Here is a 16,650-nt window from a genome sequence, read left to right on the forward strand (position 1 = left end):
GCAAGCATGCATGTATGCGCGTAATTTACCGGTTACAGTAGGCGGGCTTTAGACCGGATTACATTGGTTAATTCAGAATAGAAACCAGACTTTCCACAGGTACAGAAGGCTGTTAACCCGGACTCTTCTACTCGGGGCACAGGAAATGGCGTCACCACTTCAGGGAACACAATCGATTGACGACTACAACCACATTTTAGCTACCATATGACCGTATGTCAGATATCTTGAGAGATATATATATATATATATATGGGAGTCGTGTGGGTATTTGACTATACATTGTTTGTTTGCTGGAGCGTGATGCCTGTTGGTTTTACAGTTGTATATATTTAACTAGAATATGTCTGGATTAGAAAGCTCTTCCACACAGAGAAATCGAAACTGCCAACTGTGAGAATCTACAGCTCCACACTTGAACGTAAGTTGTTGTGGGCACAATGGTTTGATTTGATTTTATTTGATTATTACCCAACCATGCTTGACTTTTTGCTCTTATACTATGTTATATTTTCCACAATATAACTAAGAAGGCTCTCAGGTGAGTGCGGTGGCTGATCTATTGTTAACGTTGTTGTTGTTGTTGTTTTTTTTAGGTGAAAATGGGAAAGAAAAGAGGGAAGGACAAAGGCCAAAAGGAGTATGAGGAGGACATTGATCTAACAGGTGAAGTTGTGGAATATTTATCTCAGAGGTGTAAAGTAACTAAGTACATTTACTCAAGTACTGTACTTAAGTGCAATTTTGAGGTATTCTTTTTTACTTTACTGGAGTATTTCCAAATTTCTGTACTTTTACTTTTACTCCACTATATCTCAGATGCAAATTTTATACTTTTACTCCACTACAATGGGTAGTTACTTTGTAGATTACAAAACATACATTAACCACTTCAGCCCTATATACATTTTGGCCATTTGAAAATAGCCGATCTACAAGCTCACAATGTGTTGCATTGTGAGCTTGTAGATCAGCTATTTTCAAATGATTTTTATACATTTAAAAAGTTGTGAAATGCGACATTCTGCATGACGAGTAATACTTTTGGTACTTTAAGTACATTTTGATACCAATACCTTTTGAGCTTTTACCGAAATACATTTTGAATTCCGGGACTTTTACTTGTAACAGAGTATTTCTACGTTGCAGTATTGATACTTTTACTCAAGTAAACAATGTGAGTACTTTTTCCACCACTGATGTATCTGAGATAGCCTTTTGGATCAAGACTGTGATAGATTCCTTTTATCGATTCTGACATGCAATTCAAAAATGGCCCCTGTCCAAGTCCTAACCTACCCCATGTCCTAACCTAACCTACCCCCTACCCCCCCCCTCTCTCTTTCTTCTTTTGTACATATTTTTCACTCTTCATACCAGTAACCTGTAAACTGATTGTATGACATTCTGTATAGTAGTGTGTATATCTGTCTGTCTCTTATATGTCAACATGATTTGTGTACATGGGGATCTCATCTTAAACAAGCTACGTGCTTAACTGAGCTATCCAGTTTAGTAGACCTTGTACTGTTATGTACTGTCATGTACTGTTCTCATGTCTTACTAAATAAAGTACATCAATCAATCAAACATTTGTGTATTTATGACGATGACATATATTCACAAATGTCAGACACAAAATGTCAGAATCAATCAAATGAATCTATTACAGTCTTGATCCAAGGCTATATCTGAGAGAGTGCCTGCTGTTGATTTGTGTGACATGGGCTCATGATGACATCCTTTTCGGTTTAGGTCCCTCTTGCAGCCATGTCAAGAAGGGGATAGATCACAGTTTTGTCAAGAAATCTGGGCTGAATTCAGACTGCAACACTTGCCAGGACTGTAAGGATGACGAGCAGCCCTCTGATACCCAGCCTCTGGAACGTGATGAAGAGGAAGGAGATACGACGGCACCGATATGGATGTGTTTAAAATGCGGACATAGAGTAGGCTTGTTTGACATCTTTTATGCTGAATTTGACAATTTGCTTGGCAATTCACTTTACATTACTATCAGTATGATACCCTAGATCAGTGGTTCTCAAATCCTTGGGGTCCAGGACCTTGGGGGGGGTTACAAAGGACTCTTACTGGTCTGTAACTCTTGAGATTATTCAAATGGAACCAAACCATTCCAGAAAATCACTGCCCTAAATAGACTGATAATTAATTATATTTATTTTTTATTTAAGGGATGTGGGCGAACCTCAGACAACCAACATGCAATCAAACATTACGAGACTGCCCGGACAGATCCACATTGCTTGGTGGTCAGCATGGACAACTGGAGTGTGTGGTGAGTCACTGTTTTGTTATAATGTCTTGTCCATCATCTATAGATGTGGTTCTCAATGTGGGGTCTAGGGACTTCCAGGTGGTCAATAATGCTAATCTTTTGGCTCGCCACCATCTCGATGTCACAGAGTCAACAAGCTAATGAAATGAGCTAACCTGGCCTTAAGGTGGACTGACTTAAGGCACCCCAGTAATATTCTACACAGAGCTAATGTGACACCAACTCATAATAACCCCTGTCTCGTCAAAGTCTCTACGACATGCAGTCGCATTACTCATACCAATATCAAATATCTCCATTATGCAACTATAAAGTACAATGTTATACACATTGTTGGTTTTAGTAATGCATAGACGTTTCTTTGTTACTTGAACAATTAACACACAATTTCACATACATTGCGGGTGGTTGGTAATGAATATGATATTATATTGGAAGGGCTCCTTGGGGCCAAAAAGGTTTGGGACTATTGCTGTATACAGCACATAACCCAAAGTCTGTTAATACCTTGACTGCACACATCCCCGGGTATGGACTAGTGGGAGAAATTCTGTTTATTTTTCAGTCAGGGGTTCAGTGTTACGTAAGTGTCTTGCTCAGGGACACCTTGATACATTGCCGGGGGCCGGGAATCAAACCTGACTTAGTCATATAAAATTGGGGTCCGTGGCCTACTCTAATCTACATCAAACTGGGGGTCCTTGAAAAAAAAATGTTGAGAATAATTTATCCGTAGAACTCTGGATTATTATTGACATTATTATTCTAATTTCCTGTCATCCTTCCAGGTGTTATATATGTGATGAAGAAGTTCTGTACAGTAAAACTGGACATTTAGCTCAGTTAGTGACCAACATCAAAAAACAAGCCTTGTCAAAGGCAAAATCATCTCCGAGAGGTAAGCCCCGCAGAAACTCTTGGCATTATTTAGCTAAATTACATTTACACTTGAGAAATACACTAATCCAGTGATTCCCAACCTGTGGGCCGTGACGATATTGCAAGTGGGCTCCAAATAATTGGAAAAACACATTCATGGTATTTTTTCTTTAAAACCTTGAAAAATTTGTTTTCAGGTGATACCGATGAATAGGAATGTTAAAGTAGTCTTATTGATCCAAACTAGAACACAATTGATTGATTTATTATTAAAATAAACATGCTTTGAAAATGTACGCATCTGACCACTTAACAGATGGTTAGATTGGGAAAGGTTGGGAACTGCTGCACTAATCCACAGCCTTGTCAAATCTATAATAAATTAAATCTATCTAAATGATTTTGTGTGTGTGTGTGTGTGTGTGTGTGTGTGTGTGTGTGTGTGTGTGTGTGTGTGTGTGTGTGTGTGTGTGTGTGTGTGTGTGTGTGTGTGTGTGTGTGTGTGTGTGTGTGTGTGTGTGTGTGTGTGTGTGTGTGATGTAGGTGTTAAAGTGGAGTCCAGCGTGTTGGAAGAACAGCCGGTGACTACAGTTGATGATAATCCAGAAGAGAACGAGGACAAAGAAAACAAGGACAATCTGAAGAAAAATGACAAGAAGAAAGGAACCGTGAGAATGCAAAAGCATGTCACATTTGAAGACGAGGTTCTTATTTCAGTGAAGGGACTCAGCAACCTCGGGAACACATGTTTTTTTAATGCCGTCATTCAGGTAAGACTGTACTTAATACGCAGTAAAATCCTCACTGTTAAATTTTACTCAACAAATGGAACCAAATCATTTGGTTCCATTTTTACATTATCTGAGTTACAAATAGATTAGCCTCGGGAACCTATGCATTTTTACCAGGTTGCTTGCAGCCTGGTCTAGGAAGAGACTGATCAACTACTCTTTCTCAACACTTTCTAAACACTTTCTAGCGACCTTTTCATCATTGGCTGTCCTTCAATCCTTCAAGCCAATGGGTAGACTTCCCCCTTTTGGCTGTCCTTTAAGCCAATGGGGAGACTTCCCAGAGACTTCCCCATACTCTGAACGACGGCCGTCCTCCCATGCTATGGGATCATAACCTTACTAGACACGCCTGCCTCCGAGGGTCTTATTTGTACCCTCTCAGAGTTGAATTAACACCGCCAAGTTGCCGCTGGAGGGATCTCATGGGAAACTAGAATTTTCGCAGTTCTGGGAAGTTGCAAAGTGTGGTTGCGCCGACGCCGGTCGCGGCCGCCGGGACGCGAGGGATACGCCGGGAGGAATACCGTCGGAGGCCGCGCGACGTGCCATTCAAATCGGGTGTTGATCGCATCCCGCATTTGTGATACGTGGCGTTTCAAATTTTAAGAAATAGGCCCCTCCCAAGGAACCCAGGGGAAGATTTTATTATTCTACGACCTACGGTTCAAGAGTTATAGGCCAAAAGGTAAAGTGGGCTTTTATAGCGCCACCATGAGGCAGACTGGTGTAATTATTTTTGTAATAATTTGGCAATAAACTATGAACCTTCCCTCAAAGTCTTGTAACTCTAGCCCTCAAGGTTTCTGAGACAAAAATACTTGAATGGGAGTTTTTTCATTTTCCCATTAAAGTCGATGGGGACATCAGCCCAGAAAAAAAAGTGTGGTCGTCGCCACCAAACAGACTATAAAAAAAAAAAAGTGTGGTCGTCGCCACCAAACAAACTATTGACTTGACTCCTCATACACAGTCACACACACACAGCGCCGCCTCCAACAGCGACCCAGAACAAACGGCAACAAGACAACATACACAAGCCCTTACTGAGGCACACAAACTGATTTAGCTCCGTTCATAAACTATTTACTTAGGAATTATGTTCAATATGAGCGGGTGGCTTAAAAGAGCCATTTTGGCAGTTTTTGTGATTGTTAGTCCGCGAGCGAAAGGGTGCAGGACCATGGGTCCATTTGGTTCCGTGCGGGGACGGTGGAGAGAGCAACCTGGTATTAATATGACTGTGTCATCTTTTCTTGTTTTTTTTTACAAATGGATTAATTACTGAGGATTTTACTGTGTAGGATTTCACAGAATATGTTCATTCTTAGTTTATTATAACCTATTAATAATACCATTGCCTTTTTCAGAACATCTCTCAAACCCAGATGCTAAGGCAGATTCTCTGTAAAGTGACAGTGGAGAAGATTAATCTTAACATTACACCTGGTGCCTCCTCAGATCTGGTATGTTAAACTTATATTTATCTGTCTTCAAAACGTAAATGGCAGATTGACTTCTTGGTCTGATGTAATTTGTGTTTAGAGCTGCACTATGTAGCTTTCCAGTTCTACCCCGGATTTGAACCCGGGTATCCTGCTGAAAGTGCTGAAATTTCTACCAGTGAGCTATTAGAGCATGCCTGCTTGCACAGGGGAGAAATTGAATTTTGACCCTCAGGTCAAAATCTTTGTCAACCCAGAACATGGATTGTGTCTACGGTCATGTCAAACCTACCAAATACAACCACCCCAATTGTATACGTTATATTGTATTAACATACTCTACCTTACAGATTGGACAAAATAGCATTTTATTCACACATAAAACGTACATAATACAGCTTTAAGATGTCATGTTTTCAATCTTTTCATTGTGATTGTGCAGGAGCCTATTGCGGTCGAGTTGGACCAGCCTGGATCCATGACTATGTCAATGTGTCAGCTACTGAATGAGATCCAGGAAACCAAGCAAAGTGTTGTATCTCCTCGAGGCCTGTTCGCACAAGTTTGTAAAAAGTAAGTGCAATTGCATATTTAGTTGGCTCCATGGCACCCAGTTCTATTCAAAATGTACTTGTACGGCATCTTAGGGCATCGTTGGAGTTGTAGGAACGCCAAGAATGGCCGAAAGAGACAGACAGGGGAATTTCCTCTGTGAATATCGATTGTACTGTAGATATTTGTTTCTATATAGTCTACATAAGTATGCTATAGTCCAGTGGTTCTCAAAGTGGGGCCAGGGACCCTCAGGGTTCCTTGAGGGGGTTCCAAATGGACCTTTACAGGTCAGTAATTCTGAGAGTTATGAGGGTCCTTGAAATGTAAAGGTTTGAGAACCAATGCTATAGTCTAGCGTAGAGAATAGATAACCATGATAATCACCAACAATTAACTGAAACGCACATCAAAGCATGGTATCCCTTTAACCTTTTTGATGGTATCGTCCCACACTAGGGCTACCAGGTTCAAAGGCTTCCAGCAACAGGACAGTCAAGAGCTCCTGCGCTACCTACTGGATGGGATGAGAGCTGAGGAGACCAAAGTATGTATCGGATAAAACCACCAACATCACATGATCATTCCCTCATTTGCTTTTAAATCCATCACAGACAAATGGAGATACAAATTAAGTTGAGGAGATCGTTTATATAGAATTATGTTTTGTTTAAACTTTGTCTCAATGGGAATATTATTTAGGTATATAACTCAAAGGAAAAATATTTTGTTGATACATCATCATAGTGGCTCTGTATTTTCAAATGAATTCATTCAATATATCAGTAGCAGTGTGATAATTACCTTGCTTGCTTACTTGCTGATATGGATCCGTTCAAAGATGTTGATATATTATTCTTTGTCGAATAGATGTTTTTTATTGCCGTCTCATTCATTCCCTTTCATTCTTACAAATAGCAAAAGGAAGACACGTTGTAGGATATATTGTAGGATGTATTTTGTGAAAGCAATTTTAGTGCAAGGAGGCTCCTGATGCTCACAAAATATCCCTTGTATATTATGTCTAATAGCATTATGAGTTGGAAGATACAGTTGGACTGTTAATGTGTCCGAATTTGAATGACTGCACATAGCACTAAAGTTGCTTTTTTCTTTCCAGAGATTACATTCTGGATTATTGGAGGCATTGAAGAAATCTGGGAAAACCGAATCAGTTAAAGGTAAATATCAGTTACACATCTTAAATTTAGTGTTATTGTAACCAACCTTTTATGACACTGTTGTATTTATATGTTTGTGATGGGTATGTACAAAGAGAGATGCACATTTTTTAATATAAGACATGCTGCCTATTTTATTGTTTCCAGAGTATGAGAAAAATGGATCTCCCAGAAACTTTGTTGATGACGTGTTTGGTGGGGAAATGACCAGTACAGTAATGTGTCGAGAATGCAACACGGTATGTAATATTACTGTATTATAACAATGAAAACTCATGAATAATATTAATTCTGTATTCAACAAGTGATATACATATTTATCTCATAGGTGTCATTAGTCACAGAGACGTTCCTGGATCTTTCCCTTCCTGTTTCAGATGAGGTAGTGCACTAGTCAGGTTTTGTCACATTTAAGAACTATTATTACTTAAGATCTTGAATTTTCTTCAGAGTTTATATCTATGCTTCCCTCTTAAAGGCATATAGGAAAAAGCAGCAGAAAAAAGTAGCTCAGAAGACTAGCGAGTCGAATGAGGATGACACAAACAGCCCTGCTTTGACCAATGGAAATGATGATGACATTCCCACTGGTAGCAAGTACCAGCAGAAGAAAGCCAAGAAACAGGCAAAGAAACAAGCCAAGGTATCCTCGCAAACATACACACAAGCAAGCTATACTCTTCACCTTCCTTCTTTTTGATGAAAAATAGACCACTTCAATGAGTTTTTGCATCACTGTGCACAGCATGGTTCACGCAAGTTCTGTACTCAAAATGTCTGTACTCAATTGTCCGCAGAATCAACGAAGGCAACAGAAGCATGACGGGAAGATGACTTTGGACAGTCTCGCCACACTGAGCCCTGCAGAGAGCACCCAGACAGATCCTCCCGACCCAGAGGCTGGGGAACACGCTGAGAACGGGACACTGGAAGAGGCTCCAGTGAGTCAGATAAACTCAGCTGAAATGGGTGTTTCAGAACAGGATACAGAGGAGCATAATGTAGCCCAGGCCAACGGGGAAAATGTGGAGGAAGTCTCCATGATGAACCACGAATTGCCTGATGCATCACTGCCCTGCAATCGTTTCACCGTCTTATCAGAGGACCAACACCCAAAGAACAGCGGCCTGGAAGACGGAAATATATCTGAAACGGATCAAGAAGTGGTGGACGAAGTGCAGCTGGCAGATGACATGGACAAGATGTCCCTGAATGAACGCACAGAAGACCCTGAAGCAATGAATGAAGGCACAGAAGACTCTGAAGCAGTGAATGAAGGCACAGAAGACCCTGAAGCAGTGAATGAAGGCACAGAAGACCCTGAAGCAGTGGAAGATGACGGGGAGAGAGACATTCCAGCTGAACCTAAAGAGTACACCGTGGTAAACCAGGACCCAGAGTTGGCCTTCAGCACGTTGGCTACGAGAACCAACCCAGAGAAACAGGAGTGTTCTGTGCAGTCCTGTCTGTTTCAATTCACGGAAGTGGAGAACCTCACCCAGACGAACCGCCTATTGTGTGTCACGTGCACTAAACGGCATGCCGGTAAAACCAACTCTGATGGTATTTATGATATGTCTATTGCGGTAGTTGTTTCAGCCCATACACATGTTGGTCCTATGGACCAGGGTTGTCATAAATTAACATGGCATTTTATGTTTCGCTTAGGATCCAAGAAGAACATATACACAGAGGCCTTCAAGCAAATGCTTATCTCCTCCCCTCCTCCAGTACTCACGCTACACTTGAAGAGATTTCAACAGGTGATCTCAGCTGAAGAAAATATCACACCTAATTGAATGTGTCTATTGAAATGTTGTATTTTATTGGCTGCTTTAAAAAGCTTTTCTGTACCTTATGTTTTTTTAATGCTGAATACTGCTGCAGAAAAATCCAATAAACAAAGTTTAAAAAAAAATAAAATATATATATATATATATATCACCTCTCACACTAGAAGGTTGTTACACACCGGGGGTGTGACAAACAAACAATGCGAAAAATCGCTGGTGAATATGTTGCATCAAACTATTCATATAGTTACTGCCTCATTGATACAGGCTAATCAACCTCGTTCTGAATAAGAAATGCTCACTTTATTTGTGTAATCATGTTCTGTGTTGATGTAGCCTGATTATGACATTAATATAAATGAATTGCACAAAATAAACTCCCCAGTGTGTAAGGACCTTTGAGTGAGAAGTCCAGCCAACCTGACTAAACTGCATATTTCTCTGCATACTGTTTTAATACTTCAGATGGTTTGAGCAGTAGGCTTGTTGTGAATATTTTCAAGAGCTTAGAATAGAGCAACCACATAACTTCTAAAATTGCATTTAAATGAGTAATGATCGTTTTTTCTGTACTTGTTTTTGCCTTCCTCTAGATTGGTCACAGTGTATGTAAGGTGAACAGACACGTCCAGTTCCCTCAGATACTGGACCTAGCACCTTTCTGTGCTACAAAATGCAAGGTAATTTATTCAAAGGAGTAATTATTGTGAAACTGCACATTTAGTACTCAATGCAGTGGCTCAGGTAGAGCGGGCACTTGGAAATCAGAAGGTTCCCGTTCTGATCCCCGGCCCCCCTCTTGGTTAGTGTCCTTGAGCAAGACTCTGAATCCCCCAACTGCTCCCAATGAGCAGGTTGGAGCCCTGCATGGTTTGCTCTGCCATTGATGTGTGAATGAGTGAATTTAATGCACATTGTAAAGTACTTTGGACCAATTACCATTTATTATTACTGTACACTTATGACAATGCAAAAAAATTATATACTAACCAGATTTTGTGTCTATTGTGCAGAACGTGCCAGAAGGAGACCATAACGTTTTGTACAGCCTCTATGGTATTGTAGAGCACAGTGGAACAATGAGATCAGGTCATTATACAGCGAATGTCAAAGCCCGATCTCAATGCCCAACACCCTCATCCAATGGAGCGACAATACAAGGTAGTTTAATATTTTATCGAGGTCAGACATGTGTATTAAGTGGGTAATAAACTCATGTATTTCACTATAAACAATGGTGCTGTATTTGTGTTATTGGCTCAAACATGATCTCTGGACCTTCATTCCTACAGGAGACGCAGAGCCACCTAAAGGGTCATGGTTCCATATCAGTGATTCCAACGTTCAGCCCGTGGCGGAGAGCAAAGTCCAGGGTTCCCAAGCCTACCTCCTTTTCTATGAAAGGATCCATTAGTCAGCGATTCCACACAACTCAGGAAACACAAACATACCAACCTGCTGCTGATTCAGGTCCACAACAAAAGGATCCCACTTTGAGTCGGCCAGCATCTGTTTGTGCAACGCAGATTGTTCTATCAGTGACATTTTGTCACTTAAGCACCGCGACAGAATGTCTTTGTTTACTGAATACTGAAGAGCAGTATATAAACAAGAGTACAGTAAAAAAAACAGTAACATAGAGAGAAAAAGAGTATACCACATACGTGTTCACATCCTGCATAGGAGGCCAATCTCACCACTCAAGCAGGAATTACTGCTTGTGCAGGGGATATATTGCACTTATGAGCTTCAGGCAGTACTACTGGTTGACAAGTAGTCTACTTGTCAACCAGTAGGTGGCCTTCCTGACACCAGGGTCTAGAGACCACCTCCTACTGCTGCAGATTGGTTTAAATAAAAGTAATAATAATTGTCAAACCTGTTTAATATTTGAAGAAAAATTAATTGGGATAATCTATTGGTTATTTATTCATAATTGCATATGTGTACAAATAACCCTCTGAAAAAAGCTACAATTTCACAATTTAGGTTGGGTTGAAACATGAATTAAGTTTTTTTTTTACATAACGTGTCGAAGGCCAATAAAGTGTGAGGAACAATTTTTATGAAATAAATGTATATCTGAATATATTCTAATGTGGTCACATATACAATTAAATACTTTTAACTAAAGAATGGCTTTGTTTGTCTAGTTCTTGTGGGCTTCAACCGAGCATGCGTGGTAAAAAACACTACAGATATTTTTGCCTGGGATCTATACTATTTTCGGGCTTCTAATCCGGTCGGAACGGAAATAACTTTACGTCATCAGGTGGCCGGACCCACCAACCGGAACCTCCAAAATGATTCCCCTGGTCTAAAATGTGTTTAAATTGGTATAATTTGGTATCGTTTCTATTGGTATTGTAATCGTTTGGTATGTTTATATTTAATTCTAACTCGTAGCGTGACTAGCGAGAATAAACTAATTGATTCGCATTATGTGAGGAACAAAAACAATGCACGCCAACCGGAACCAACTACCGGAACCACTGGGTTTGCTTTTCTATTTTTTCTAAACCGGATCATACGGCTTGGTTTTAGTCTGGTGATGCGAAGTTACAGATATTTCCTGGTTCGAATCTGTCACATGACTTGTGGAATGTCCAGATTACATGACTGTATAGTCCAGAACCATGTCCAGAACCTCACCACAATAACAACATGGTCCTGTTATAGAACTGATGGCAGGTTAGTGACATGTCTTACGAATTCAAACGCGTAACTTTGTTGTAAGATTGACGCTTCAGTTTTTGCTGACAAGGTTTAATAGCCAGGCGGAGGCATGTGTGTTTGAACAACACTGTAGTAACGTTAGTTAGGCCTGGGCTTTACATGTTCCCCGTAAATGATCGTATTATTGGTTAATTTGGAAAATGATGTCTTAACAAATATAAGAATGTCATGCGTTGATTTTTTTTATTGACTTGAGGATCCCACGTTTCCTCCATGCAGCGCATAACGTCATGTTAACATGAGTCAGCATTTCAAACTTGTCCTCTCAAGTTAAAACAGTTTGCCTCTTGCTGCTTCACTTCAGGGTTACAAAATATAGTGATATTTTTCATACACTTAAAGAACACGGTGGTGTAAAGTACATTTACTCAAATACTGTACATAAGTACAATGTTGAGGTATTTTTTACTTTACTGGAGTATTTCCAATTTTCTGTATTTTTACTTCTTCTCCACTATACATCTCAGAGGCAAATATTGTACTTTTACTCCACTACAATTATTTGAAAATGAAGTTACTAGTTACTTTGTAGATTTTGATTATTATTACAAAACATACATTACCCACTTCAGCCCCTATACATTACGGCCATTTGAAAATAGCCGATCTACAAGCTCTAGATCTACAAAAAGATATATATACATTATTTGAAAACCACCACTGATAATTTGGGACAACAGGACAGGACAACACCCACCTATCTGGGGTTATAGGGTACACTGTTCATCTTACCACCAGGGATGCATTTTTTTTTTGGTCTCAAGTCGTTTTGCCAAAGGAACCAGAATTTGGAAATTAGTTTGACAAAGAAGCTGATATTAAAACACCTGTTATAGTACCATATAGTTATAGTAGGTGACCTTGTGGTTATAGTGTCTGCCCTGAGATTGGGAGGTCGGGGTTCACTTGTGTCCCTGGTCAAGTCCTACCAAAGACTATAAATGGTACCCAATGCCTCTCTTGGCACTCACATCAAGGGTGGTTGGATTGGGGTTAAGTCCTTGCAACATACTAGTAGTACATAGTGTCATGTCCAACCTGGCTACAAAAACAGCTGGCTCCTGACCTATGGGCTGGCGGGGTCGCATATGACTCGGGAACAGTTGGTTCCCAAGTTTATTTACTTTATACTCAGTCAGTGGAGTGCTAGTCCAGTGTTTTTCATCGGACACAGCGTGGTGGGTTCCAAGATTTTCTGACTGGAGCACAGAAAGTACTTAATGGTCAATGCAGAACTAGAGTACAAGTTTGTTTTGGCAAAGGGTATATATTGCAAGAAGATTCAACTCCCCATTGCTCCCTCTTGTTACACAGGCTAAGCTTGTAAAGAGCCATGTCACTCCAAGCCCCTCGTACGTCGGTGTTTACCTTTCAGTCTGCGGTGCACAGTGCACACGTCCTCCAGTGTCTGAATGAACAGAGGCAGAGGGACGTGTTGTGCGATGTGACGGTGGTGGTGGAGGATAGGGGTGTCCGTGCCCATGGCTCCGTCCTGGCCTCCTGCAGTGACTACTTCTGCAGCCGGATTACCAACGCCACCAGACTGAACCCTGTCATCACTCTGCCTGAGGAGGTCAATATCCTGCTAAGTATATATTGCCTATACAGTAGTGGTTCACTTTGGGTAACTTATCAACTTATCAGTGAGTGCATACATTCAATGTATACACTCACTGATAATGTATTGCTATAAGCATACAAATAGAACAGCTGTTTTGGCACAGAAATTGAGCCTTAAAAAAAAAGAAAAAGAATAACACATAAAAGTCCTGGGGACTTGTTTCCATTGTGGTCCTATACATTCATTCACCTTTTTGGTCAGCTTTGTGTTGTTTTATTAATAATAATGAATAAGTAATTGAATAGTGTATCATGCTTTTGGTCATGTTCCTTGCAGGTGACAATGGAGGGGTTTGAGCCATTGCTGAATTTTGCTTACACATCCAAGCTATTGTTCACAAAAGAAAACATTCATGCCATTCATAGCAGCGCTGAGTTTTTGGGATTTCACAACTTGGAGACGGCATGCTTCGATTTCCTCATCCCAAAGTTTTCTGAAGGTCCCAGGTCGGCACACGTGGCCAGGAGAAGAGGCTGTTGTCACCAAAGGACTCCAGATGTTGGTTTGGGGCCCAGTGTAGAGAGCAGCCAGTCTGAGTTACCAGAACCACACAGCTCTGTGCCTTCAGGAGGAGATGTGCAATTTGACTCATCAACACAATGTCCTCAGAACACAATGGGCCAGGGCCACAGAGGGGAGGAGAATTTCTCTCTAGAGAACTGTGGCCCACAAATGCCCCAGCTTTCTCTGGGGTTAACGGCAAGCGATGTGTGTCCCATGCTGTCTTTGCCATGCCCGGACTCCAACAAAGATGACACTCCCTCTGAATTCTGTGAAAGGGACGTTTTGGATGAATTCAGTTTGGTGGACTGTGCACTCCCTTGTGAGCTGTCATCACACGAAGCAGTGAACCCATCACATCTCCTCCAGGCATCAGGTGGAGGTGTTGACCAGACTGTTGAGGCGGTTGGTGCTGAAAGCAACTGTAACCAAAGCTCATGTCCCATCAACCCCTCGGGGGCAGATAACGGTAGAGAATTGTTAGAGCAGGTTTCGGCTGGCCTACGGGGGGGAATGTCTGTCAATCTATCAGATGCTCCGCTCACAGATCTAAGCCACGAGGAGGGAAATGAGGAGAGGAGTAGTGTGGAAAGGGAGGTGGCTGAACATCTGGCCAAGGGGTTTTGGCCGGACCTGTGTCCTTCCCAAACTCAGCCACTCCCGCTAGACCCCATTGACCAAAGCAATATGGTGAAGGCCTCAGACTTCCATTGGCTAAAGCAGCTGGACCTGAGCTCCGGCACGGGGGATTGTCCCTTCCTCAGGGACCTTGGAGCGGCTGAGGAGCAGACGCCAGGGACTGACAGCCTGTTCCAGTCAGAGAAGAGTCCCTACATGTCCTCTTCGCTCAACTCGGCTGAAGACACGGATCTGGACACAGATGGAGATAGTGAGGCCAACAAAAAAAGGGCAGAAGAGGTACAGTAGGCCTTTGTGGTATTTTATCTTAAGAGGTTTTTATTCAGTACAGTACTTAAGTAAAAGTAGCAATGCCACAATGTAGAAATACTCTGTTACAAGTAAAAGTCCTGTATTCAAAATTGTACATGATTAAAAAATGTTTTAAAAAGTATAAAAACTACTGGCATATATATATATGTATATATATGTATATATATGTATATATATATATATATATATATATATATATATATATATATATATATATATATATACACATATATATATATATATATATATATATATATATATATATATATATATATATATATATATATATATATATATATATATACACATATATACATATATACATATATACACATATACATATATATTAGTACCAACCTAAAAGTACTTATGTTCCATTTCAAGTCAAAAAATGTGTACAAGATATATGTATCTGAATAGCCAATCTACAATTTCACGATGTGAAGCCTTGTGAGCTTGTAGATCAGCCATTTTCGAATAGACAAAGTATAAAATATGGCTTGTTATAGGATCACGTATGTCTTGTAATAATAATCTAAATCTACAAAGAAACTAGTAACCAAAGTTTTCAAATAATTGTAGGGGAGTAAAAAGTACAATATTTGCTTCTGAGATGTAGTGGTGTAGATGTGAAAGTATAGAAAATTGGAAATAATCAGGTGAAGTAAAAAATACCACAAACTTGTACTTAAGTACAATACTTAGGTAAGTAAATGCACTTTGTTACTTTCCACCACTGTATTTATTTTTTATTTGGTGATGGTTGTTTGAAGGTAATGACTGACAGACATGTTACCACTGTGCTCTACAGGTGCAGCTGCCCTTCCCAGTGGAGCAGATCTCAGCATTGAGCCGGAATGCCTTCCAGCAGCTTCTGAAAGACCAAAACCTGACCCAGGATCAGCTGGAGTTTGTTCATGACGTCCGTCGACGCAGCAAAAACCGCGTCGCCGCTCAGCGCTGCCGAAAGAGAAAGCTGGATATCATCTACACTCTGGAGTGTGAAATCAACACACTGGTATGAGCTTTTCTGTCTAGTACCCTATGGTCAACATCCCTTGTTTCTCTTTGTGCACATTAAACCGTAGGATGGGTATATAGTTAAAATAGAATTCTACAGTTGCCTTTTGTGAGGATTAGGGGTGTAACGGTTCACAAAACTCATGGTTCGGTTTACAGTATATCATGGTTTTAGTTCAGTATATATTTAGTGTCCCCAGGACTTTAACTAATAAAGTATTCAATCAATCAAAAAAGCGTAGCAGGAAAAATAATGCCATTGCCAATAATTCCACTCTTTATTTGGCTGTTAACAGTAGACTGCCTTAAACTGCCTTAATTCAATGATATTCTTCCACTTAATTGTGCAGCATTTGACAAAATTAACAGTTTTTCTTCCAAAGTAAAAATTGGCACTTTTAAATTGTCATTTTAAATAATGCATTGTAAGCTAAGGACATCAGCATAAAGTGCAACATAAACACAATCTGCAGTGACTTTACATTTACATTTGGCTGGGTACGAGAAACAACTATTTAAAATCACGCTACCGTATCTTCATGTTCGACTTATGCAAGTAGGTAATTTTGTCAACGAGTTCTGTTGCGTGGTGAGATCTGCTTTCAAAAACGACAAGCTATTTATTTGATTGAATTTACAGTGCCCTGTGCATTGCCTGTGATGACTGAGATTGTGCTGCTGGTTCTCCCCAGCTTCCACTCTGTCACTTCATCATGCAGCCAAATGGGCACTTGTGTTGCTCTCATGCGTGTTTGTAACACAGAGTTATTCAACTCCCGCTGAGTAGTCATGACCAGGCAACTTTCAGCTGCCCTTGACGTTCACAGACCACGTCCAGGACTTGTTTCACCCCTGTTATTGTTGTTTATTGTTTATTACGG

The 16,650-nt window shown here is 40.4% G+C and overlaps 2 protein-coding genes across 3 annotated transcripts in view; both read left to right on the top strand.

The window, feature by feature from the left end:
* Positions 1–176: 176 nt before the first annotated feature.
* On the top strand, positions 177–11,070 carry usp16 (ubiquitin specific peptidase 16). 2 transcript variants are annotated; one of them, XM_084064829.1, is made up of 18 exons: positions 177–421; positions 597–666; positions 1,756–1,949; positions 2,196–2,299; positions 3,088–3,197; positions 3,722–3,948; positions 5,340–5,435; positions 5,857–5,987; positions 6,426–6,513; positions 7,087–7,147; positions 7,295–7,386; positions 7,476–7,529; positions 7,626–7,790; positions 7,945–8,710; positions 8,816–8,910; positions 9,534–9,620; positions 9,954–10,101; positions 10,233–11,070. In XM_084064829.1, the coding sequence occupies exons 2-18, from the start codon at positions 603–605 to the stop codon at positions 10,352–10,354; spliced, it is 2,604 nt and encodes an 867-aa protein (XP_083920955.1). In that variant the 5' UTR covers positions 177–421; positions 597–602; the 3' UTR covers positions 10,355–11,070. The 2 variants fall into 2 exon arrangements, with proteins under 2 accessions (XP_083920955.1, XP_083920956.1); XM_084064830.1 differs by having other exon boundaries at positions 7,945–8,692.
* Positions 11,071–11,491: 421 nt separating this feature from the next.
* bach1a (BTB and CNC homology 1, basic leucine zipper transcription factor 1 a) overlaps positions 11,492–16,650 on the top strand; it is a 7,528-nt gene continuing 2,369 nt past the window's right edge. Inside the window, exons 1-4 of the mRNA XM_084064838.1 lie at positions 11,492–11,631; positions 12,991–13,249; positions 13,574–14,716; positions 15,561–15,767. Coding sequence (XP_083920964.1) covers positions 13,010–13,249; positions 13,574–14,716; positions 15,561–15,767 — 1,590 coding nt within the window. The 5' untranslated portion in view covers positions 11,492–11,631; positions 12,991–13,009. The remainder of the gene's footprint in view (positions 11,632–12,990; positions 13,250–13,573; positions 14,717–15,560; positions 15,768–16,650) is intronic.

This window comes from Gymnoscopelus microlampas (genome assembly GCF_963454915.1).
Source record: "Gymnoscopelus microlampas genome assembly, chromosome: 8".
Taxonomy (NCBI): Eukaryota; Metazoa; Chordata; class Actinopteri; order Myctophiformes; family Myctophidae; genus Gymnoscopelus; species Gymnoscopelus microlampas.